Source organism: Mizuhopecten yessoensis, unplaced genomic scaffold, assembly GCF_002113885.1.
Source record: "Mizuhopecten yessoensis strain PY_sf001 unplaced genomic scaffold, ASM211388v2 scaffold5459, whole genome shotgun sequence".
Classification (NCBI taxonomy): Eukaryota; Metazoa; Mollusca; class Bivalvia; order Pectinida; family Pectinidae; genus Mizuhopecten; species Mizuhopecten yessoensis.
The window spans coordinates 361,783-388,732 of NW_018406060.1; the positions used below are offsets into that span (position 1 = coordinate 361,783).

A 26,950-nucleotide genomic window follows, 5' to 3' on the forward strand; every position below is an offset into this window, starting at 1 on the left:
ATACATTGTAATTATAGTGCTCCAAAATTTGTGATATTAACTTTGATGTGATAAGCTAAATACTGTGATAAATCTGTGATTATTATGCAATTGAAATCTGTGATCATATGAGATATTTGTACCTGTATCTTGCTTTTACCGAATAAATATTATTATTATTATTAGTAGTAGTAGTAGTAGTATGACTAGCGTTGGTTGTAAAAAACTAGAAATAACAATCATTGATGAGTCATATAGCCTATATGAGAAAAAAACAATCTCTTAAGTAAAGCTCAATTTGGACTTATATATGGCAGATCAACGGTACTACAAAGTCATGGATGAATTGAAAGATATTTTAGATGAAGATGGATGCCTTAATGAAATATACTGCGATTCCGTAAAAAAGAAAAAAAACTGGCGAATTACGGGTTTACTGAATATTTTGCCTCTTAGATAAAAGCTTTCTTGCTTTGAAGGAAAGAAAGAGTCGTTGTGAATTGGGAAAAGTCCCAATGGATTCCCGTAATAAGTGGTATTCCACACGGATGAGTGCTAGGGCCACTTCTTTTTTTAGTATACATAAATGATAATGCCAACTGTAACAAGTGTAACAGGAGAAAGAGAAAAGGTAACGACCAGACCGGGGTTCGAACCCGGGACCTTCCAAACTCTAGACGGACGCTCTATCAATATCTCCCACCTTTTTCTAAGTCTTCGCCCGCGAAGACACAACTCTTTACAACCCGAATTCAGGTATCCCCTTGCTATGCCTACTCCCAATGCTTGAAATAAGGGTTGGCAAGCTCGTCAATTTTGTAACACGAGAAAGAGAAAATGTAACGGCCAGACCGGGGTTCGAACCCGGAACCTTCCGAATTCTAGATGGACTTTCTGTCAATTGAACTACCTGGTCGCCGACGATCGACGCTACACAAGCGCGGGAACGGATACTGACGATTTATCATTTCTCTGACACCACAAAAGCTTTCAGAGAAATAATTAATGAACAAAATTGTGTAGTTCTATATAGCAGGATATATGTTCATTTTCCACCTGGACAAATGTAAAACGATGCGCGTGGGAAATACAAACATCGTTAGATTCAACTGCACCCTGGACCACCATTACAATCCGTAGAACCAGAAAAATATATTTGAGTCATTATAGATGATTAAGTATTTCTTACATCTTTACCAGTGAAATATTGAAAATCATTCAGTCTATAAAATTTATATTTTTCACCTTTGCTGATTAGACCAATCAAAACACCGATTACAAACTACTATCGAAAAAATTACAAATGGCCTCTCTGGTAAAAGCCTGGTTAGCTTAACGATACGCAGGCATCGAGAAAATAGTCTTTAAAATATTACAAAGAAGTAACAGGCTTATTTGCAATTAAAGAAAGTTTCAACACACGAGGCCATAACTGTAAGATATAGAAAGAGTATTTGCGGTTAAATCTAGGAAAAGATTTGTTCACACAGAGAACTCCCACCGCAAGATGTGAACGAAATGACGGTAAAACAATTTAAGCATGAAATAATATAAATGAACTTTGGGGAAATTAACTGCAAAATATTGTTTAAAGCAAAAGTACAGTTATAAAATACAAAATCACAATTAGAATTATTTATGTATTTTTACATAATGAGTTGACTGCTATATAATTGCAAATACTGTACATACTTTATGTACTAACATTTGGGCCGCTTTCCAAACGGTTGAGCCGGTTTGACCAGCGTTGTTCGTCTATAATTTAAGGTTGGACCTAGTAATCTGATTGGGTGGTCGGGTGGTGCAGTAGAAAGCGCATTTGCCTTTCACCAAGGCGGCCGGGTTCCGATTCTCCGAACGGAAAGGTTTAGGGTCATCTGCCCGAGCACGTAGGTTTACCGCGGGTACTCTGGTTCCTCCCACAGTAAGACTCCCCGCGCGCTAACATCCGTGCCAAAAAGAAGGATTAATATAAGTTGAAATAAGTTGTTTCATAATTGTTGCATTTATTTTTATATATTTAGATTTAGTAAGCTGATACTACTTTCAGGAAAGCCTTACAAGCCTGCATATATATAAACATCTGTAGGCCCGCCATGATTGATACAAAAATTCAATATCTAGCATTGTTACACATTTAGATACAGGCAACCACCCGGTTGTTCCACATAAACAAACAGGCCCTTGATTATGTTATAGTATTTTTAAATTAATGCACAAATATGTATTTTTTTGGCATATATGTCCCTTAGTGACGTCAACAAGTGATTATGGAATGGTGTTACATATTTATTGGCTATAAGACATGAATAATTGATGTGTTTTTGAAATGGTCGAAAAAAATCGTGATTCACAATATCGTATGAGAGTTATGAGACCAGTCGCGATCAAGATTTACAAAAGTAAGCATTTAAAATTTCTTTGGTTAATAAACAATGACTATTTAATTCCGTCTTATGTCAAAAGTTTAGTAACCAGTTTCTCCTTATATATTTCCCCTGTAAATAGACAACATGTAAATGATATTTCGAATTCATTAATGTATTTTCCTGACCCCCGGCACAATGTGCCTGTTGTTAAAATGAAAATTCAATTTCGTTCCGTTCTAATCTGGCAGATATGTTCCGCTTTATAGTCACACCCAATGCAATCGGAGAGAGTGGCTTCCCTTCTGTTTCCTCTTCGCTTTCCTCTTCGCATCTGTCAAGATTGAAAACTTTTGGAATCCGTCTTGGGTCGTGTATAGGCCTATTTCCTTTTGTTAAAACTCATTTCATAAGGTTTGTATTAGCAAATTTCGTTAGTCATAATAATAATTGAGAGGTAATGACATGGGGTCGACTAGTCAGAGTTTCCTCTGACTCAAGATTTAACAGTGACCTGTGTCTGTACCCCCCTCCTGTTTCAATGTCCTACTAAGTTATACATCTTGCGAATAACTGCGCTCCGCTCATAACGGAAGTTTTTTTTATCTCGCTTTTTATTGGTTAGTTAAAGTAAATACTAAGTTAACGTCTGCGAGGATGTTGAAAGAAATTAAGCAAAAAAAAAAGCAAAATGAGGAAAAGTAGCTTTAGAAATTAGAAAACAATAGAAATGTACATGAGAAAAGTAAAATTGATGTATTATTTTCATATGCAACATCCCATCATTGTCTGCTTAACAAACTCGTGTGACTGTCATCGGGTCTTGTTTGTCTGGCTATTTTACAGGCGGTGCCATCATCATAATAACTTAAATAAGTTAAATCTGTTTATTTTTGGTAAAAGTAAGTATATCTAAGACAAATCATTGTTGATAAACAAATGTAAAGCATGTTGCTGTTTAATTTTGCTCTACTTTTGTTTACTTGGCAAATTCACCTTACCAGGTAAGTTAAGGTGTTTGTATCTATCTATATGTTATACTCCACAGAGACCAAAATGGCTTTAATGCAGAATGTTATGTAGCAGAACTGGACTGGATCGATCGTCGGTGACCAGAAAGCTCAATTTGTAGAGCATCTGTCTAGAGTTCGGAAGGTCCCGGGTTTGAACCCGGGTCTGGTCGTTCATTTTTCCTCTCCTGTTATATTTGGCGCCTAACGAAATATACCCACAGAAGGTGGTATATAGGGTCTTGTCTGGGCGCGTCTAATTACCCAATACTTCCCAATACTACCCAATACCACCCAGTTATGAACCAAATACTTCTTTATTACTGTGAAATATCACCTTTGTAGACGTTATTTACTTCCATCTGCCATATTTTATCGGGAAATATGCGATTTGGTGCCGAAAACATCAACGAATTGCCGTGACTATGACCTCATACCACCCAATACTCACCCATATGACCCAGTTATGAACCAAATACTTCTTTATTACTGTGAAATATCACATTTCTTGACGTTATTTCCTTCCATCTGCCATATTGGGTCATAGTCACGGCAATTCGGTGATGTTTTCGGCACCAAATCGCAAATTTCCCGATAAAATATGGCAGATGGAAGAAAATAACGTCTACAAAGGTGATATTTCACAGTAATAAATAAGTATTTGGTTCATAACTGGGTCGTATGTGTTAGTATTGGGTGGTATTGGGTAGTATTGGGTAATTAGACACGCCGTCTTGTCTGTTGTCGGGGTCGAAGACTTTATAAAGGAGGGAGGAATGAAGCGGAACTGGACTGGGTCGATTGCGGCGACCAGATAGCTCAATTGGTAGAGCATCTGTCTAGAGTTTAACAGGTCCCAGGTTCGAGCCCTTGTCTGGTCGTGCATTTTTAGGGCCATGTGAGCTTATGCTGTACTGCGGCGTCCGTCGTCCGTCCGTCAACTTTTTCTTTTGAACGACTTCTTCTGAAGAACTGTAGGACCTAGGACCTATTTGGTCAGTAGCTACCTGGGATGGAGTGCTATAAAGTTTCCTCATTAAAATGACCTTGACCTACTTTCAAGGTCACAGAGTATAAATATGTTAAATATTTCGAACAGCAATATCCTAAGAACCATTTGAACTAGAGTCATGATACTTGGGTATGTTGTGTAGACCAGCAGTGCGAATTTTTTTTTTCAATTACACTAGTTATGAGGTCAAAGGTCTACTTTAAATGCTAGTCAGGGGTCAAATGTCAACTTGGTTAAAAGCTTTAACAATCTTCTTCTCAAGTTCCATAAGGCCCAGGGTCATGATATTTTGCCAGTAGGTACCTGGGATGGAGTGCTATAAAGTTTCCTCATTAAAATGACCTTGACCTACTTTCAAGGTCACAGCGGTTAAATATGTTACATATGTTAAAAATTTCAAACAACAATATCCTAAGAACCATTTGAACTAGGGTTATGATACTTGGGTATTTTATGTAAACCAGCAGTGCAAACATTTTTTATCAGTTACAGTTATGAGGTCAAAGGTCAACTTTAAGTGCTAGTTTGGGGTCAAATTTAAACTTTGGTTAAAAGCTTTAACAGTCTTCTTCTCAAGTTCCATTAGGCCCAGGGTCATGATATTTAGCAAGTAGGTACCTGGGGTGGAGTGCTATAAATTTTCCTCATTAAAATTACCTTGACCTACTTTCAAGGTCACATGGGTCAAATATGTTAAAAACTTCAAACAACAATATCCTAAGAACCATTTGGACTAGTCATGATACTTAGGTTTGTTATGTAAGACCAGCTGTGTGAATTGTTTTCTTCATTACAGTAATGAGGTCAAAGGTCAACTTTAAGTGCAAATCGGGATTCAAATGTCAACTTTGGTTAAAAGCTTTAAAATTAAAATTTTAAGTTTCAAACAACAATATCTTCAGAACCGTCAGAACCGTTTAAGAGATGTTAAAATGTCTTGTGTTCTAGTTACCAAATTTGGTCTGAAGTTACCTATATGTCAGTTTCATGTAACAAAAGAAACAGGTGAGCGATACAGGCCGTCTGGGCCTCTTGTTCCTTTCCTGTTACAGTTATATTGATATATTATGTCAATGTGTTCATTTGGCAAATTTACCAGTTAAGTCTTATAAACTGGTCACCTGATGCTATTAGTCTAAAGGATACTGACAAATTTCAACAATTTGAAGATTATTGTCAGAGGAGGATATAAATTATATACATGGAAAGGGATTTTTTCGAGACTTGAGATTTGATATTAGAGACATTCAGCCATTTCACAGGAGTTTGACATTATATCAGTACAATGTACAATATAATAGTCCAGATAGAGGGGAAAAGTAAAAAACAACAACAACACAGAAAAATTATAGAGGATACTTTTAATCTGGAATGTTATATTGATATAGTGTCAAACTCCTATTAACATTCTTGCTCAAAGTTACACTACCTGCCTCCTTATGTTTGTGGTGCTTGCTTCATTTTGCTTGAGGTTGTAACATGTTCTGCTTGTTGTAGGTCTGTGTTTCAAAAAGCGCATTTTATAGAATGAAATGGTTAAACAAATCTGTGCTAGGCCAAGTTAATTCTGGACAGGGTCAGGTAATTTCATCCAAAATTCCGTTTGCCTTAACTTGTTTCATGCTAGATTTTGTCGCCTGATTAAAAAATGTTCAGAGCAAAACTTTTTGTAGTCTTTTTAGTAGAGTATGATTAATGCAGACTCATTTTAAGTTTTCCTTAGTCTTTCTTAGTCTTTTTCCGGTTAACCAGATATCCACACAACACACACTTTACGACAAATTTTGTGAAACTTAAAAACAAAAAGTTTTTATTCACTAGCAACATGTTTAAACTGATATCTATAACTTAGAAATTAACATTTATATGTGGGCAAACTGGATTTAGGGTGAAACTACTTGTAGTGAGAACAGGATTTAGGTCAAATGAGCTGGATTCCTCCTGGAAAGAGAACATTTTGTTACACTTATCCGTCTTTTTTCACCCAGGTCTAATAAAAGAATGACACAAAAGTAGCGTGCATCCACATTCAGCATGGCATCTCGGATGATGAAGAGCGAAACCTATCCTGTCAGTATCCAGTCCAGTGCTGAGAGCAATACTTCAAAACAAGGTAACAGAAGATGTGTTTGTTAGATTGTTTAGTTTTTTAGGATCAAGTGACTTCAAGCATGGATTTTAGGGCCATGTTTGAAATCAAGTTAAAACTTAAATGGTATTTTAATCTTTAAAATTAATTAATCAATTGCTCTTATACTGTAAAAATAGCACTACATAACTTTGTCGACTAATGGTCTGTTAAGCCAATAGACTGGTTAATCGACTACAGAATTCATTATTCATTTTCGATTTTAGTCGTTATGATTGTGAGTCGATTATGGATTATGGATTATGGAGCTTTCAGAAGAGTGATTCATGATTTCAAACCCATCTCCTTGCGTTGTACTAAACAAATAATTATTTACAACATTTGATATAGGGCCCTATCTAGCTGGAATAAATCACTCTAAAACCTTTTACAGTACCCCATATACAATGTACATGTATCACCAGGTTATAATTATTTATCGTACAGGTGTGTTAAAGGGAGATAAGCCAGCAGTGGGTAGTAGCCGTCCATGTAATGAACATTCCTTCCTTACGGATGTAGCCGATGTGCGGACCATGGAGCAAGGCCTCCTTCAGCTCCTGGAAGACTTCCATTCGGGAAAACTCCAGGCATTTGGTACAGATAAGACAAAGTCGCATGGCTAGCAAGGGGAAAAGGGAAGGGTTGGGTGGGGCGTGTTGAAGGGTTTGGAATAAATTATTTTAAATAACGTTTACACATGTTATAGTTTTGAATGAAAAATTTGATTGATTGGGTTGTAAAGGTTATTAAACTGGTCAACACCATTTTAAAATTCAATAATGTTATTTGTAGGAAGACTTTAATTCATCAAGATTACAAATGTATGGAGCATAGGACAATTTCACACAAAGCATTTTTAAGTTGGAGTGAAAGCTAAAGCTATAAGAAACATTTCATTCCTGTTTATAATGTTATATTTATTCTTGAAATGATTTAAAAGCAAGATATTTGGTCAGAGAAAAAGCTGTCTCAAGCACCTTCCCTGTTGTAATTCCGTCTTTTTGTATTGCAGAGTTATCTGTTCTTGTAAACAGGTATTGATTGTTTGTGTGAGAAAATTACGTCGTTTTCTCAAAAAAATTATGATGTTGCTCTCACAAACAAACGACGTAACAATCAATACCTGCTCACAAGAGCAGATAACTCTGCAATACGAAAAGACGGAATATGACGTCATCAGATCATCAGAATTTGTTTTATTTTGCATAGTGAAATCTCATGTTTAGGTGGCAGTATGATTTCTGTTGTGTAAGATATTTGTTCAGAGAAAGAGCTGTCTTAAGCACCCTCCCTGTTGTAATATGACCTCATTATCATCAGATCAAAAGAATTTGTATTTATGGTTAGTGAAATATCATGTTTAGGTGGCAATATGATTTTTTGTTGTGTTGAAATGTCAATGTAATATTGTATGCATGGCAGTATGACTGCTGTGATTTAATAAATAATGATTTCTGACAATGAAACCCAATGGCTTTGTATCTGTATAATTGTCCTATAACGTAACCTGTATATGTTTGTGACAATGTAGGGTAAGGAAATCCTAGGTGAAAGTTTGATTTTTTTTGTGCTAAAGTGTCAAAATGACATTGTTTTATTAGGTGGCAGTATGACGTTTGAGAAGATGGACCACATCAGGGAACAACAGGAGAGACTGGCCAGGCTGCATTTTGAGATGGAACTACTTCAGGACATGCACCGGTATTTGTAGAGCCTACGATTTAGTGTCAGAGATCATATAGAAATAAATTTTCGTTTGAAAATCTTTTTAACATTTTAGTTAGGGTGTAGCCACCATATGCCTTTCTGCTTTGTATGACTTAAGGAATGATTTTTATTTTTTCAACATTTATGAGGTCATAACAACAATGGGTTTATGGACATATTGAATGAATCGCGTTAGCGATTCATGTAAAATATGTCCAAAAACCCATTGTTGTTATGACCTCATAAATGTTGAAAAAATAAATATCATTCCTTATATTTACATTGACGAATCCTTTCAGTGGATCGATATAACAACGAATAAAACAAATAAACAGGGTTTGTTCCTGCTTATACACGGGTGCAACGCAGTGGCGAGAACAGTGTTTTTTCGCGGGGAAATGTGACACTATCGTGAGAGATCTTAGCAACCGTCAACAACAATAACACAACAAAATGTAGTTCCATATTCAATGTTTATTTGTAGCACAGGACACGTGAATACGTGGATATTTCACAAAGCACAGTTCAATAATATTTTAAGATGTAAGAATTAAGCATCTAGGTCGGTCGTTCCGAGTGAGTAGTTTTTGTAGTGTATTACTACGCAGTGTGATCAGGTTACTATCAGTTCCCACGTGCTGAGATTCTATGAACACCTGTGTTATGCATTTATGAATGTAATTTTTGTCAATGGGTCTAAGCATACAGAATGTAAATATATGAATATGAAAACAATCCATTTGAAAAAAAAGAGCTCATGGACATCGACTCATTCAGAGTGATATTAACTGTAATCTATTAACTTTATATTTAATAGCATTTGATGGTCACGTCTAGTTTAAAGTTAATTTTTAATGGAATACTGTACAGAAGGATATTTCCGCGAGGATTATATTTTCGTAATTTCACGGGTCAAAGATGTGATCTCTAAAATATGATCTGCAGAATAAAGAGTAATTATGTTTGAAAATATGTTACATCACAATCTAATAGTTTTGTTGAGGACAAGTTTAACAAAATACACTTACTTGCAGTGCTCAATATGCTGTCAAAATTAAGGGGTATTCATTTGACTATTTGAAACTTTATATGCTGAGTGTCCAGTCAGGAAATTATAATCCATATAAATTTAATTTTCTAATTTTGGGCCAAAATTGCAAAACTTTAAGCCTGCGTCAATTACCCATTATGGGGCCGCGGTGGCCAAGTGGATACGGCGTCTGGCATTCTGCTACCACTAGCCCTCCACCTCTGGGTCGCAGGTTTAAGGCCTACGTGGGGCAGTCGCCAGGTACTGGCTGTAGGTCAGTGGTTTTTCCCCTGGAATTCCCCTCCACCACCAAAACCTGGCATGCCCTTAAATGACCATAGCTGTTAATAGAATGTAAAACACAAACAAACCAAACCATTATACAGTATATTGTATCTTACCCTGATCTTAATGGAACTTTTTATAATTTACCTTGATCTTAATAGAACATTTCATAATTTTCTGCATGTTGTATGAAAATTTATAAATTTGAAGATCCTGATTAGTTGATCTTGTCTGTATGAAAAGATCAGTTGATTCCATAATAACACAAGTACCTCTTGTTTCACTGTAGGAGGGACACAGAAGAAGGAAAGACAGCAAGTAATGACAAAATGGGCAAACTTATAGACCAGGTACGATATTAAAATGGTGTTAGGACATATTGGCACTGTGCCTATTCAAATATTTTGTTTGCTCATGTAGTGTTCAGTTAACAAAAAAAAAACCCAAAAAACGGAAATAATCAGATCACTCAGACTTTGAGGCTTTTCAATTTTATTTACATATATATTTTAATGTAAAACTTATGTAATTATCTACCTCAAATTGTTTATCTCAATTGATTGTATTAATAATATATTTATTATAAAATGTATTATATACATGTGTAATTATTTTTTGATCAGGGTTGTGTTTTTCTCTTTTGCAGCTCCACGCCATTAGCTCATCAATGTATCCTTTTTAGAACAAAATCATAGGTTGTTATGCACTTAAATAATGCTGCAACATATTTTGTTTATAAGTAACGTGTAAAATTATTTTAAAACGTCTATTATGATAATTTGCCAAGTAAATTGCCCCTTAAGTAGTGATAAATAGACTATCAAACTCTTTTCCACTTCCGAATGATTCTTATGAAACAAGCTTAAACTTCTTTTATAAAGTTGCTATATGATTAGAACAAGTTGAGATATTTCATTTATAAAATACTGTGTGTGATCTGTAAGATTTCTACCGGCTGATATTTGAATGAATCGACTGCAAAATTTATCTTTTGTCATTATAAAGCTACTCACTCTATGTCATAGAATTACAGCCCATGTGAAATCAACGATGAAAGTAACACAGGGTTGAACATTTCCTAGTTTACCGTTAGATTAGGTACAGTTTCTTTATCTGGCAGATTTTAATTGTACTTAGGATTTCGGTCGCCTTCTAGCTCTGCGCTTAAAAGGGAATTTCCCTTAACCCTTTCACCACTGTAGACCATAATGGACTCATCTAGATCAATGCATGGTAGAGTCTACTAAAGTTACATAGGGGTGAAAGGATTAAGCTCAGTGGTAGAGCATCCAACTAAGAAGTCTGGGATCGCAGGTTGATCCCCGGTGGAACATCTTCGTATACACTCCACTTGCGAACACTTGGCTAGCAAAGATGCAGTGGAAGCACACTACTCTCTTTCCTGTTATATTTATATTCAATTTTATTGTGATTTTTCTTCTGTGTTTAGCCCATCTAAGTGAGCTTATGCAATGGTGCACAGTCCGTCATCCGATATCAAATTTTACTCTTAAAGTTTTACAAGTCAAGAACTGCTGAAGGAATTTTGATTAAATTTGGTCTGGATTATTGCTAGGCCAAGGGGACACAAGTAGTTGTGATATTTTTAGAAAGACACTTCAAACATTTGTCCTTCAAACAAGTATGAACATGGAATACTTGGTTTTGACAACGATATTTCCTTAGCTGTATTCAGACAAAGGATTCAGAAAGAATGAAAAGATGGCAGACAGAAAGTCATAAAACAGCTGCCAATACCTCATCGTGCCGACCAATCAAAAACAACCCTTATGTTCTTCATTTTAATTACCATATGCAACAAATCGGAATAAATTCATGTATTACAGTTACCATAAAATTTCTACAAAGAAATTTGAAATGCAGTCACCATTTGTTTCTCAGCATTATCGATGCATTCATTTCATTATGACATCTTAAATAACATTGTTTTGAAAAACTTAATAATTGTAAAAAAAATTAAAGCAAAGTTTCAAGATTTTTCTTTTTCGTTTATGAGAATTAACTGATCTGTAGACATGCTTTCCAAAAGTCTCCATGAAATTCACTCAAATTGTTTTGGGTGTCACTGATCATGAGCATGACTTTATTTATTTTTTTATTTTTTGTTCTATTTGCAATTTATGCTATGAAGGAAAACACACGTGTACAGATTGCAACAGACTACATCAATGTAGTCGAGAATTAATTAAAGTTTCACCAACATAATCTTAATGCAAATACTGAAAAACCTGTCTTATGACCCCCTTATGGATGCAGGGTGTAAGAATACTCAGGGGTTGGATGAGGTAGGGATCATGGTATATTTGAGTTGGACGTTTTATTCATACTGAATATATTGAGAAAGAATAAAATGTAACAGTAGCCACCATATAAACTATGAACTTTGAATATTAGAAATTTCAGGTGCTGGGTTTCTGCATATTAAAGGGCAAATACTACCTGTCAGATTTTTCTTATAATTTGTGTTAGAGTTATCTCCCTTGGAGATGTTTCAGCATTATATAATTCATTATATACCTCATAACATTTCCTTGGTTTAAAAGCCACTTAAATTCAAATTTTATATTTTGGGGATCATGATGATATTTCTGTGACAAGGTCGTATTGAAGTACATCGAAAACAAGTACAGTACATTATTTTGTTATGTTACATCAAGACTTTTAATGATGAAAAATGAAATGTGTGATATTTTCTGCAGTTATGACCAGTACATGAACATTTGTATACACAATAATTTAAAATGTACATTTATCTCATTAATTTTTTTACTTTTTCTTACTTATTTTTTATTTTTTCTATTTTTTCATCATTGTAATATGCAGCTTTTTTTTTTTTTTTATCAGGTAATAATTAAGCTTAAACTTAAGGGAAACCTAAGCCTGGACTTGTTTTTCATTTGCTATTTGATTAATGTGATTCTATATGTGACAATTGTTTTGATTTAAAAAAAAAAAAAAAAGCTGATTCATGCATTTGTCTTAAGTTGATCTGGATCCAACCATTGGCTACAATGTCTTGAGAGTTGGGACAGCTTTTGAGCGCTGGTAGGCATGGGTTCGACGCCAGTGTTAGTCCTCTTAAAATGACTGCATAGATATTGTTTACTGTAAAAGTGGACATTTTCCTGATTTGGAAATGCTCACCTTTTTTTTGCATTGAGTAAATGATTTCAAAAATATCCACATGACATGCGAAAGCAAGTATATGCATTGATTACTGTTTGCCAGGTAACTTTCGCCACAGTTCAACAACCTGTGCCATATTTGCTCTCGTTAACTCCTCGACTAAAATCTGTTCAATCAACATTATTGTTACTGTACGCACTCAAGGAGGTCCTAATGCGGAAACATGAGTACCAAGAGAAAACCCATGTGGTCAAGCAGGTGACCCCATGCTTTTTCACGTCTGATTGGGGAGAACTCTGACTGCCTTGGTGAAAGGCAAGTGTGGTATCCACTGCGCCACCCGACCACCCAATTATGAACTTATTATGAGTTATAATGGGACACCTGTATATATAGTGACTGGTCAGAACACAGGTGACCACTAGTTGTTTGAACAGATGGTCGCTATACACAGGTTGTGGTCTAAGGAGTAAGTGAATGCTATGAAACCTGTGTTAAACAACTATTCCAAGTCACAAGGTAAATTTTGTCATTATAATATGTATTATACAGTAAAACCTTGATATAATGCCCCTCATGTCGGGTCATTCTGTTTCCCTTCAACATATTTTAATGTCCCGCTTTCCTTTTTTCTTTACAATACGTTTCCCAAATATATCACCAAACCCCTATATAATGCCCCTATATAATGAAGTTTTACTGTATACAGATGATGGTTTGCCAGACAATTAGGTGGTAAGTGACCGGCAGTCTTATGAATTGACTGTTTCCAATACATTCGTCAAGGAAGTCAGTACTGTAAAACCTGTGTACAGCGACTAGTTGATGGGCAAGAGAAAAACAGGTCATTGTGGACAGGTGACTGCTTTGTGCAGGATGTGGTCTCGGAAAGTTTACAAATTCTGTGTAAATATCTTGCATTTCGTTGTTTATATGTTGTAGAATTTTGAAATTGGTTGAAAATGAATTGTATCTCACACATATTAATCTGATTTATTGTTTGTTTCTTTCACAGTATCAAAACATATTTTATTATCAAATTTAGGTTTGCAGTATTCACATTTTACAGTAATATTTTTGAAACTTTTATTGGGTTTTCACTCAAGTCTGTTGAAAAATGATAATGCAAATTTCTTGTGTATTATTTTACCAATTGGTTTTCATTCACATTTCACACAAATGATTGTGAATTTTCCATATCATTCATTCCTATTCATTCAAATTTTCATGAATGTCTGTGATAGATTCTTTTCTCGTGGCCTATAAGCTTGGTTTGTTTTTACGATAAACAATGTTTTTTTCAAATCATGCGTTTTTGTTTTGTAATTCATAATCAAGGTATTTTTCAAATACTGTATACGGGGAAATTTTTGCTGCAGTTTATCTTTCGCCTTTTTCACCCACCGTAATGAGTGCAGATTTATTATTACAGTGAACTTAAGTAAACAACATAATATAAATAGTAATTAAATGTGAAGGGCGAAATTGATACTGGGCAAATATGGATTATTCTGGCAAAGGGTGAAAATTTCCCGGTATACAGTATTTCAATTCTTCGTTATATGCTTTTCATTCCTTTCATGACTGTAAGCGATGCTGTAATGGGGGACAGTGGAAACAACCCCAGGCAGAATTTCTACTTAACTCTGTCACCATTAGTACCTCCTGAAATTGTTTACGACACATGGTACATATCCAATGAAATGTACTGCTTCGATTCGAATAATAAGAGGCAGTGAAATTTGTTTTAAGATTGTATATTAGCTAATATTATTATAATGCAGGGGAATAACATCATATATTTTTGTAGTTTATACCTTGCAAAAAGGATCAACTTGAGTTTATGAAAAAATGCATTTTCTGTGTGTTTCTTGTAAAGTTTTTTACTTTTGCAAAATTCTGGCCTGTGACCAATGATAAGCCCTCTAAAATTTTCAAGAAAAAGGAGATAATTTTTTAATAGACAAACTTTCAAACATTTTCAAAGTTCCCAAATTGTCAATCTTTGACATTTTGCTCCTAGTATCTTCTGTGGTAAACTATTTGTCCCAGGGAAATTTTTTGCAATAAACAAGGTCACAGTTTGATTATAGTAAAGAAAACATGGTTCAATGGTGAGTGGAACAGGCCCATTGGGCCTCTTGTTTGCACCCCCGTAGATTTAGCCAAAAAAAAAGACAGGTATCATATTAGTTTTTTTGTTTTTATATATTTGTAAATAATTGTACCAATAAAGTATATCAGTATATAAATGTATCCCTGTATATGAAGGTTTATCTATAGTTACACATGAAGTTTGTGTATATGCTCTTTCATAAATTGTTTTGTTTCGTATTGTATGTGATTTGAGCTACCTTAGATGTCCTTAGTGTTCCTCTGGTAGCATCTACTTCAGACCGAAGTTAACAAATTTTGTTTGTTTTTGTGTATGTAAATTTTGTAGATAATAGATAATTACAGTTTCATCTTACCTTACACATTCTTCATGTGATTATGTGTGTTTGAGTTGTCTCCCTTGTATTTATTTTTTTTAATCCAAAAAGGTGCATTCAGACTTTGGCATCATTGAGGATCCCCGTACCACTGCCAAAAACTGTAATCTTGCAATGGAAACATATCTTTCTGCATGGCGATAGTTTTGATAAATCATTTCAGGGAAGAAAACTTCACCTGTTAAAAGAACTTTTATGAAAAAATTGATTAAGATAAAATAAACAAGAAAGAATCAACAAGCAGTGTTCTGAGGTTAAAAATGTGACAGGGTTACATAAGAGTTTGAGAACTGGACCTCAGATCAAAGGTCCTGTGGTCCAGTTGAGCTACCTGGTCAGTGGTAGTACCCTGGCCCAGTCATGCTACTTAAATATGCAAAATGAAATTAAGGGGAGGTAACTATATATTTGAAAAGCTTAAGTGGAACGCTCTAGTGTTTTGCCTGCAATTGGACAGGGATCCTTAAGGGGCACTTACAAGTTAGTTGACATTCATCGGTTATATTTGCCTGGTTTCTCTACCTTGGACTCTTTTAGAAAGATTAAACATTAACATACAAATCCCTTCATCAAAATAACATATATGCTTAAGGCAAGAGATTATGATTAATAAGAACCATTAGCACCAAAAACATCTTCATATTTTAACATGATCAGCAAACGTCATTCATATTGTGAATACACATATTATGGTTAAATGTAATAAAATCTGAAATCAAAATTTTGTTTAATTTAAAACTGCTGGATTCTTATATTTCCTAAATACTAACTTATATTCTGTTGCCTATAAGCATGTTCAAAAGTGTTTTTGGTTGAACTGTTTTTTAAGCCTCAATGACATCTTAATGCAGGGTAGTTCTGGTTATCAAAGATCACATCAACGAAATCCTTAAGTACATATCTTTATTTGTGTAATCCTTGGCAGTTTTTGCAGGTGTTAATTTAGCAGTGTTTGCTGAATGGAAAATCTACAATGTTAAATGTACTACAAATCCAACAGTCTTGATACAGTGATCTTTAACAGGAAAAATAACATGTTCTGCTTGTTATCAAAGCTGTGAAATTGAATTAAAAACATAAATTAATGGTATATTACGGTATTCCTTAATTTTTGCCACAGTTTAACGTGAGCCTTTTTTACCTGTGAAATTGCATTTAAAACATGAATTAATGTTTTATTATGGTATTCTGGAACATTTTTATGGCAGTTTAATGTGCACTTTTTTTTGCCTGCATAGTGAGAGCAAATTTAACATTACAGCAAACAAAAAAGTAAGCAACATGATACACAGTAATCACAAGTGAAGGGCCAATATGGATTTTACCAGCGTAGGGCGAAAGTTTCCCATTAAACTGTATTAGTGAACGATGTGAATTCAAGTTTGTCAAGTTCAAGTTTAATTTCAATGAAGCTAAAAGTTATTGAAAGCTTGAACTCTTTTCCAATTGTTATCCTTAATAAAATACTTAATGTATGAATGCATCTGTGATGAAGATTGACTTTGAAATTTGTTTTAACATTCCAGTTTTAATCTAAAATGTATGTGATATTTGAAAATAACAGCACTACCGTATTTACTGTATTAGCAACGCCTTTTTATTTTTTCTTCATGAAAAAATATCTCTGCATAATAACAAAATTAAGTGTAATGGAGAAGTTCTTACTGATGAAATCATATTACCACTATTACAAAATCTGATATTTTAATTTTCACAAATACCTTTTTTTTAGTTTCAAATCTTTAATGATCGACCCTTAACACTTCATATTTTATAAATAAATAAATAAATATACAATATTTGATATAGCACCCTATCTAGCTAACATAAGCCACTCTAAAGCGCTTTACAGTACATATATATACAATTTTAAACAGTCAATACAATTAGCATATATATTAATCAATACAATATTGAGGAAATCGCAGGAGCTGCCTTATCAGGCGCTAACTACTCGTCCTATGCCCCCTGGCTCATATCTCCATATGTGTGTATGCCTGTGTGTGTGCTGGAGATGTATTGTGTTCTGTTTATGCTCCAAGTGTGCTTAATACAGCAAATTGGTTACCGTTATAGTTGCTGCCCAAAGAAAGGTCTTTGTTCCTACATCGCTTCCATATGTCTTAGCTCATTAAAAAGCACTAGCTGTATAGTTTAAATATTTTGCGGTTGTCCCGATAGGAACACTTTTGTGGGGGTTAAATTTCGCCCAATAGTCACAAAACTTCATGTTCACTGGCTACATCTGTATAGGTCTATACAGCTTATGGGAGTCTTGTATAAAATCATGGCAGTTATAAGTCATGATAATAATATTTGCTGGGTATTTAATTTCATGCAATGTATGATCGACTGCAACCATAGTCAGCATAGCTGTCAACCCTCCCTCATTTTCACCAAAATTTACCAACCTCCCTCGAAAACTCCCTCATTCAAGTTCAAACTCAAAATATTACATCCCGTGGTCAAATGATCCCCTAGTTACTGCAGGGTGTGTGTAATGATCATAACAGGTGTGTCTGAATCAAATGAATGCTTTTTGGCGTGATTTTTATACATTAAAAGGGAAAGATAAATTGAGCAAAGCAGTTTCAGTTGCGATTCACACACTTCCCTCATTGGAAATGTGGAATGAGTGAGATCTCCCTTATTGAAGGATTCAGAGGTTGACACCTATGATAGTGAAAATAAATTCCCCTCAAATAATAAAAACTTAACAGTACCTAACCCCAAATGCTGTTTAGGTTTACCAGGTCTGTAGTAATACTTGTCGGTCAACTTGATTTATTACTGAAAAGAGGGACAAACTGTTTCAAAAAATGAAATCTACCGTAGCTGCTTCAGATTTTGTAATAGAAAATGTGAAAGAAAAATGCATTGAACATTTTAACAGAAGATTCATCAGAATTTAAGATATTTGTATATATCTAGCTATTAAATCTGAACTGTTATTGTAACAATTTGTATCAAGATCCGATTGTCTTTAAAAGAAAAGTTATTTTTAAAGAACTTTGTAACCGCTACCATGTGCTTGTATTGCTATATTGTCGGAATTTGTTATTTTGTAAAAGGCCGACATTATCACAGTATGTAATATTATATTTTATTTGTTAGAAATTGTTTTCAAAAGTTTGATATTAGTCATTGAGAGTATTCATGGCCACTGGCATGGAAAATCCATATCATGTACAAAATGAAAATTGTCTTTTTGTGTATTGATTTTGTTTACAGAATAAAACTATTATGTCCAATATATACTGGTTTTCCCCCTGAAATTGGTGAAATTTTGATGACAAGTGATAACAAGGGGCCTGTTTATTTATGCGGAACAACCGGTTTGTCGGTTTATAAATGTAATAATTTCGGGTATTAATCCTGGTGGACTTGCAAATGTTTATGCAGGCCTTGCAAGGCTTGCCTGAAAGCAGCATCGGATTACTAGGTCCGACCTTATTTAATAAACAAACAACTGTGGTCCGACCGGTTTAACTGTTTAAATGAAAACAGCCTAGATATCACCAGTTCATCTCCATTTATGTAACAAATTTTAAGAAATCCATCGGCATGTAATATTAGAGTGAAAAGACAGAACTGTTTGTCTTCTTATAAACATTTGTATAAGCTCCCATCGGAAGTACCGAAAGACTAGGTTTCACTCTGTCCTCCTGTCTGAACGTCAGTCACATGGTCTGGGGTATATCTCGGAAGAAAGGTTTAACCATTTTCAAATAAGAGTACCGCAGGGCGGAACAAAATACGACCGTTGAATGCCATATAGTGTTACATACTTTCTTTCATTAAAATAAGATCTGAATCGTTCTAAGAGTGGTTAGCTGATGTGCTATAAAAAATGTAGGAGAAAATCTTCGGACAACAATTGGACAATGACTTTTGGAAAATTTATCGAATCAAAATTCTTAAGGGAGACACAACTTCATATCATGATTATAATGTATACCAAGTTTCGAAGAGATCAGTCGAAAAATGTAGGAGATCTCCGGACAAAAATCAAATACTTAAATGTACAAAGGGCAATAACTTTTGGAAAAATTGTCGAATCAAAATTCTTTTAAGGGAGACACAACTTCATATCATGATTATAATGTATACCAAGTTTCAAATAGATCGATCGAAAAATGTAGGAGGAGATTGCCGGACAAACAAAGTTTACGCCGGACGAATGGCCGGAGAGCCGGACCGACAATGCCATACCATAATACTACCGTCAAATTTGACGGTCGTATAAAAAACGGTCTGGAAAATTGCAAGGTGTTAATGGAATCCAAACAAAAGACACAGCTTTATTACCTTGCGTACTTAACAGAGGTTCAATATAAAAACATAACAAGGACTTCCATAATAAGTGATAATCATCATCATATTTATTTTTTTCCTGAAATGTAGAAAGTCTTCATACTGAAATAGCGTCAAAATTGACGTAAGAACGAGATTCAGTATTGTCTTTCAACTCATCTCATATGACAACAAATAAGTATATATATACAAGTTGTTATGTAATGGGCATCGCATTTTCGTAATTTCATTAAAAAGTTATTTACAAAATACAAAATTGGTGCACCAAACGCGACACATCACATGTAACAAATATCGTATCAACTTCATTTGTTGTTGACACAAGTATATACCGGTTCATACTGTACATCTCATACATTTTCTTTGTATCAAGAAGAGACGAGAGTATCTAAAATTTCCTGTCACACATTTGAACAAATTTACACTGTACATCACCTATGATTTTTGAGAAAAATAATGTTCATGTTAGTGCGGGAAGAATCTCAATCTTAATTCGAAAAAAAATTAATTGCTAGTGATAAATTACTGCTACTATTCATTTAATGAATTCATACTTGTGCAAGTAAGTCATTTGAATCATTAAAAATAGCTAGTATTCACCAAAAGTTTACTTGTTGCAATAATTTAATGCTGGAGAGCAAATGTATAACATTACATGTATAAAAAATAAATTTGTTAAGTTCAAATCTTTGAAAACAATGTGTTTAAATCACTGTAGAAAATTTAAGTGACCTACATGTAGTATGACTTAATTTATCTACCTTAAAGGAACAAGTATTACTCAAACTTCACAGTAAAATACCTGTTGGTTGGTCTAAAGGTAGAGTTGATACTGGTACTTAATTTTATCACTGGGTAGCTTAAAGCTGTTGTCAACAGCATTAACATAGCAGAGTAGCAACTACACAGAACCATGGAGCAAAGTCACTTCAATTATGAAAAAACGCCAAAGCATCATGAAAAAGGAAGAAAAAAATTCTTATAAAACAAGCCATTCGGATTGATATCTTGCCTGTGCACCGCTTTGACATCAATGCCCATGTAAAGTTTGGTTGGTCTAGCACTTACAGTTTCAGAGAAAGTAACTTAAATACAAAAACTTAATGTTGATAGAGATGCTGACAAAGTCAATGGACCATGAAAGGTAGGCCGCTTCCAGCATTTGATGCATGTGTTGAGATGTACTACCTAAGATGCATCTATGGTCCAAGTAATTGGTTGGTGTAGCACTTATAGCTTCAGAGAAACTAACTTAAACACAAAAACGCCGCCGACGCTGGAATAGCAACATCTCGGTCTCGCTTCCGCTACTTCGTGGCAGCGAGACAAAAACAAATCCACCAGGAAGATTAGAAATTAGCGATACTAGCTGAGCTGTTTTAGTGTTTTGTCTTCATTATTTTTTTCCTAGCATTTTTAGCACATGAACACTAAACCCTGAATTATGTTATTATCAAATTTTTGTCTCCAATAGAAGGTGATTCTATGTAGTAATGACGATAACTCGCAGAGGACAGCATCTAACAATAATGATAAATATTCAACAACGGTCATCAATAACACCGATATCCAATGCTATCATTACAAAAAAAAGTGACCTCTCAATAATTGCATACATAATTATTGGCACTTGTACTATGCAAGGGATATGTACATTTTCATGTTTTTTATGAGAAATTTAACGATTGTTTCCACTGATTTTCCAGAATGTTTCACTACATATATCTGATATGTCCTGCTTATATTTCTAGTTAGTTCCATAAATACCAACAGTGAAAGAAAATTCTAAAATACTGAAAAATTTAAGACGTGATGAAGCTGCTGCAATTACCAAAATCACTGTCATCTTTAATGCCTTTTAGATTTCTCATTATAATTTTTGATGTAAATGCATATATTTATTGTACACATGAGGCAAGGTAAAATTTGAAAACCCTTGGATTTGAATGTAGACCTGTCTGACATTCCACAAAAACATGTGTCATTGAATTCGTTGGTTTACAGCCTGTTGCGGTGGGGTTTTTTAACACATCAAAAGACAGGTTGCTTCTTGGATGCTGTTAGTATGCTATATAACTGTTTTTAACGTATAACAGCTAAAATTAATGTCAATGCAGCTTTGAAATCCTAGGAAATCAGTCGGATTGCAAACTCAAATATATTGTTGACCTTTAGTCTAATATGCTTTAAACAGTATAATCTGTATCTGCTTTTGCTAATACCATGAATTCAAATCAACATAGGTTGTTTTAGGAACAACCACAGAAATAGAACAGTGGTGTGTATCGTTCGATGAAGAAAAATCACGACTCACATCCTTCCAGTCTTTTGGTACAACCAACTTAAAATGATAATTGAAGTCAAGATCACATTGATTTTCAGAGCTCCACATACCGGTGCAATTTTCTAGATTACTACCAGTATTCAAAAATGAAAACTGATCAAACAAACCCATGAATCGGGTGTTAAAGCCTTTTAAAAGAAAGCTGTTGACAGACTCTCCCGACCAGTAGTAGAATCTCACAAATAATTGATTTCAAGAACTTACACTATCCTGGTAACACTAGCCCATGACTCACTAGCTCCATGATAACTCTACCTCAGTATCACTAGCCCCCTGACAATTCTACCCTGGTATCACAAGCCCCTGACAACTCTACTCCAGTTATTGTTGTTAGGACGTTCCTCTGTTACGTTGATCAGAACACCACAGTCTCCAGGGTAGATATGGTAGGTACACCTTTAGGTGGAGGTGTCTGTCAGAATGATAAATGTTCTTCTGGTGTGTGTGGTATTGTAATCACCGGGAAAGTAGGTTATTTGTGACTGCAGTGCAGGTGACTACATACATATATACAGCGTTACAATGCAGCATCAGTAGCCCCAGACTTACTAGCTCCTTGATAACTCTACCTCAGTATCACTAGCCCCCTGGCAATTCTACCCTGGTATCACTAGCCCCTGCATGAGTTTATGTACGGTTGGGAAGAGGGCACATTCACTGGTAGTCTGATGCATCTCAATCTTCTTGAGGAAAGCTGAAACAGCCATGTGGGCCTGTGTGGGTTGTTGTGCAGGCTGGTTACGTGATGGAACCTCCATCTGTATAACCGTGTTGGCATTGAAATCATACAGCAACTGGACAATAATGGACTGTGGCTCCACACCCGGAGGAAGCTGGACGTCCGCCCTGGTCAACTGCAGCTGTGGATGGACAGAAAAGTGTTGATAAATCTGCTGACCATCCATCACTGACCCTTAGAACGATCAGACGGAGGGATAAGACCGGGATACAAATTATGTTCTAAAAATATCTGATTCCTGAGATTTCCAATTTTCCAGAAAATGTCAAAGACAAAAAAAACCCATTTGAGAACGGTTAAAATAGGGCTGTTCTAATTTTAAACCTGCTTGATTTAAACTGCAAGGATTTACAAAGAAGATCGGGGAGTCCTATGAAACATGTGTGTCTTACCATCAGGACCATCTTCTGTTTCACTGCGATGGCCGCCGCTCCGGCCGGCGCAATGGATGCCGCTGAAGGAGGAATCGTCAGGCAGAAGGCTACAGTCCACTTTGTGTTACGTGTCTCATTCATCTGAAAGGAACAGGAACCACATTATTTTCTCTGATTGATTGATATATTGAGTGTGTAAAACAGGTAATTATTTGTTCAGTGCCTCCGCTTGGAGTACTAGTCGAAACCAGGACTTCTGGTTTACTACAAGTTTGTAGGAATCGGCTAGTATTTTACCAGGGTGACATACTCCCTCTCCCGGAAAGAACTCCTCCCGAGTTTTCCAGGGGTCATAGTGATTCCTTTGCAAGTGTCACTAGTATCTTTGTCATATCTCCCAGGTCCCTACATGGACGCTAATGTAACTGAGGTCATTATGTTTTCAGTGCCTCCGTTAGGAGCTGAACAGGGGACCTCTGGTTTACTAGTGTTACGCTCTACCGAATAAGCTAAATAGAAATCATCCCTAGCCGAGTTGGTAAGAAGCGGCTAGTATTTTACCAGGGTGACACATGTAATGTGCATATCAGTATATATCTTAATATGCAGTGCTTGAAATTTGAGAATTCTTTATCAACAACTTACCATTTCAAGCCTCATGATCTGTATGCAGTCCTTCAGAATTCTGCTTGGCAGGGGCAGTAAACGACAGAACGCTCTAAGGGCGTTAACCTTGTACGGGTGAGTAGCAACCTGAAGAATCCACATTGTTATCAATTTAAATTGGCATCATTAATAGTCTCCTTTAGATAATTATATCATTTGATAACCTCTATCAATGTGAAAATCGACTGGGTTATGATAAATAGCCATGATTTGTTACTATATTACTGAAATACAAAATAGTATGTAGCAAACAAGGCTGTTAATGCAACAGTGTTATTTACAAGATACTGTATTTACCCTGCAATAAGTCCGGATCCTTGCCTGGAAATTAGCCCTTCGGTATCTATTGCAGTAAGTTAAAAAAGACAATAAGTGCTGTATGATTGCCGTGACAGTAAGCTCACACTCTTACTCTGGGTCAGAGAGATTATGTATCGGGTCCTCGAGGGCTTATTGCAGGATAAATACAGTATGAATGTAAATCTCTGAATGTCAATCAAAAATATACATTTTTAATCACGTAACACTACAGACCTTACAAAATTTAATCAAAAGTGCATCACTGCATGAATTTTGTATTTTTTAAACCGAACATGAAACTTATGCTGCATGAAGACTTTACACAAGAGATTTCGGCCTGTTAGGAACCATGTTGGCCAATTTTCATTACGAATTCGACCAGAAAATACCACCCTTGTAAGAGCCATGACAGAATCATTAGAATCAAGTTTGGCTGAAACCATCCTCAATATTCCAGCGGTTACTCTCTTTTACTTTTGCTGCCCCCCTAGAATATGTCATGACGAAATTGAAGGCTCTGTATGTGCCACCTTTAGAATGATACAAGTAGATTAGTTTGATACTTCGATGTACATCAAAAGAATCGTGCAGCAGCGTAATGGTAAAATTGACTAACTTTCAAGTCAGGTGTCACTCCTATGCAATCTATATTGTATCAGCCTAGCGATCGATTGGTCAGTATTTTTTATCCTAGAACCAATCTCATAGCTAACCATATCATGTGCCTTCTAATTTGTCATGACATATTCCAGGGGTACAGAGAACTCAAGTGAGCATAAACCCTGGAATTTTGAGGATGGGTTAAAAAAGCCAAGTGAAGACAAGAGAAGTTGAAAATGTCTGGAGTCAACCAAAGATCAGGGAGACTACTCGGGACTATCAAATTGACATGGAACATAATTGATTGATGTTATGGTAATTACAGAACTATTTATACAACACTAGGAGAAAATTGTCAGGTAAGGCTTACCTTCACTTCGAAGAATCGCTCCAGGATGTTGATGAGTTCAGTTGGGAATGGATCTCTCGAGTCTGTAACAATTTAATGTTGTTTAATATCCCATTGTCTACAACCGTGAGCATACTTAGTTTTTAATGGTAACTCAGAACTCCAATGGTCTGATTTAAAAATCTGTTTACCAGGACAACTTCTACAATCCTACAAACCCCACAGGGAACTGATCACATTGGTTTTAGTGATACTTTACCCAGATATCATAGACTGGCACTCACATTGAAAGAATGAGTGTTTGAAATGTTTGATGAACATTGACAGAATTCAAAACAGGCCAAAGAGATTTCTTTGCCTTTATCTATAAAGGAAGTTTGAACATTTTGCCATTCAAAGCTGCGTTACCTACCAGTCAAGTTTGTAGTATTCATATGTAGACTCTGAAGAGTGGTAGCATTGAAGCTCACACGGAACTGGAGGTTCTCCACCTTAAACATCACTACGTTTGCATCTGATGACCGGACCAAAGTCAGCTGTAACACAAGGCTTGAGATTATATACCTGTTCTTGAATGCATTTTCAAGAAATAACATAATAATTATCAAATATTGCAAAATTTGTCAAATATCATAAACAGAACATTTCTTCACTTTAATCATCTTTAAAATTTCCTTATTTAGAAATAGGCATTAAGGGTTTTGAATTTGGCCATAATTCAATTTCCCTAGTTGAAATTTATGCTTCAGGTTTTTTTTCAATCAATGATTATTTTTCTTTAGAATATGTTGCAGAATTTTTTGGAAATAAAAAGTGGCTTTATATGCTATTTGAAAGCTTGGTCTAGTTGTTTGAAGTATTGTTAGCATATAATGGAAAATTTAATAATTCATGACAAAAAATTATAGCGAAAAACCGCTGGAATTTTTACATCCCCGATACTCCAGGTGCTCACTTACGCTCTCTGCACCCCGGGAATATGTCAAAGCAGAATTGAAGGCACACAGATAGCTATTTCATTGGTATCGGGTAAAAAACCCCAAAACAACCAATTGCTAGGCTGTTACCTGTTCTTTGAAGATTACAGAGGAGCGACACCCGACTTCAAAGCCTGTCAATGTTACAGTTATGCGACCAACAGATTCTTTTGATGTACATCAAAGGATCGGACCAGTGTTCTCGTCTCAATCCACATGGTGGTACACACTAAGCCTTCGATTTTACTATGACATATTCCAGGGGTGCAGAGAGCGAAAGTGAGCGTAACTCCTGGAGTATCAAAGATGGTATCTTGGAGTTGAATGATCATATAATGACAAAATCATGAAAATAATTGTATAAATTACATTTTTAAAATTTGAATCAAATAGTCTGAAAAGCTAACAACCATTACAACAACTGGGCCCTAGAGGCCAAACCATGGACTGGAAATAAGAAGTATGAACTCACATTTTCCTCGTTCTGTATAATACGTGGCAGGTTCCTGGTGAAGAGCACACAGCCGAAGAACCTCTCCAATGGTGACGTGACCTTGCCTGGCCCCAAAGGCGTGAGCAACGTATCAAATGCATTGTGGGATAGGAGTGTTGGGATGGAGGCTGCCCATGAACGATGTGTAAATACACGTGAAGGGTGGCCCATCACTGTCGCCAAGGAAACCAGAGTTAATATGGTGATCACACATAACACAGCTATTTATATATAGACCACATTCAACTGAACCAAGGAAATGAAAGTTGATATGGAGATCACACATAACACAGCTATTTATATATAGACCACATTCAACTGAACCAAGGAAATGAAAGTAAATATGTGTGCGAGCAAAATAATGACATGTATTACTTTACACATCAATTTATATACAGTTTATGAAACTCAACTGATCTGAATGATGAGAATCAGCAGCTCCTTTTTATGTATTATGGCATTTGTACAAGTAAAATGGTATAATATGACATTAAAGTGAATTTTGAGACTAACAGAAATACTGTTTTTCAATCCAAAAACATTTTAAGAATGAAGTTGAACTTCAAATACCAGAACAGTACATGTATATCATACATAATACCAGGTACCAATCCATGGCCTTGTCAGCCCGTGTC

At 35.4% G+C, this 26,950-nt stretch overlaps 2 protein-coding genes across 6 annotated transcripts in view; one reads left to right on the plus strand and one right to left on the minus strand.

The window, feature by feature from the left end:
- The first annotated feature begins 2,648 nt into the window (after positions 1-2,648).
- LOC110450698 (coiled-coil domain-containing protein 28A-like) lies at positions 2,649-14,843 on the plus strand. The gene is made up of 7 exons (XM_021498332.1): positions 2,649-2,759; positions 6,356-6,480; positions 6,943-7,092; positions 8,100-8,199; positions 9,810-9,870; positions 10,167-10,189; positions 11,217-14,843. The coding sequence occupies exons 2-7, from the start codon at positions 6,402-6,404 to the stop codon at positions 11,236-11,238; spliced, it is 435 nt and encodes a 144-aa protein (XP_021354007.1). The 5' UTR covers positions 2,649-2,759; positions 6,356-6,401; the 3' UTR covers positions 11,239-14,843.
- Positions 14,844-20,666: 5,823 nt separating this feature from the next.
- Positions 20,667-26,950, minus strand: part of LOC110450699 (mediator of RNA polymerase II transcription subunit 14-like) — a 34,557-nt gene continuing 28,273 nt past the window's right edge. For all 5 annotated transcript variants that reach the window (XM_021498334.1, XM_021498335.1, XM_021498333.1 and 2 more), the window contains 6 exons: positions 26,295-26,488; positions 25,258-25,381; positions 24,867-24,928; positions 23,576-23,683; positions 22,949-23,071; positions 20,667-22,677 (listed from right to left, as the gene is read on the minus strand). In XM_021498334.1, coding sequence (XP_021354009.1) covers positions 22,414-22,677; positions 22,949-23,071; positions 23,576-23,683; positions 24,867-24,928; positions 25,258-25,381; positions 26,295-26,488 — 875 coding nt within the window. In that variant the 3' untranslated portion in view covers positions 20,667-22,413. The remainder of the gene's footprint in view (positions 22,678-22,948; positions 23,072-23,575; positions 23,684-24,866; positions 24,929-25,257; positions 25,382-26,294; positions 26,489-26,950) is intronic.

Coding starts and splice junctions, on each gene's coding strand:
- LOC110450698 (XM_021498332.1), top strand. CDS start 6,402: ATGGCATCTCGGATGATGAAGAGCGAAACCTATCCTGTCAGTATCCAG. Junction 7,093..8,099: donor GGGAAAACTCCAGGCATTTG/GTACAGATAAGA, acceptor TTGTTTTATTAG/GTGGCAGTATGACGTTTGAG. Junction 8,200..9,809: donor CTACTTCAGGACATGCACCG/GTATTTGTAGAG, acceptor GTTTCACTGTAG/GAGGGACACAGAAGAAGGAA.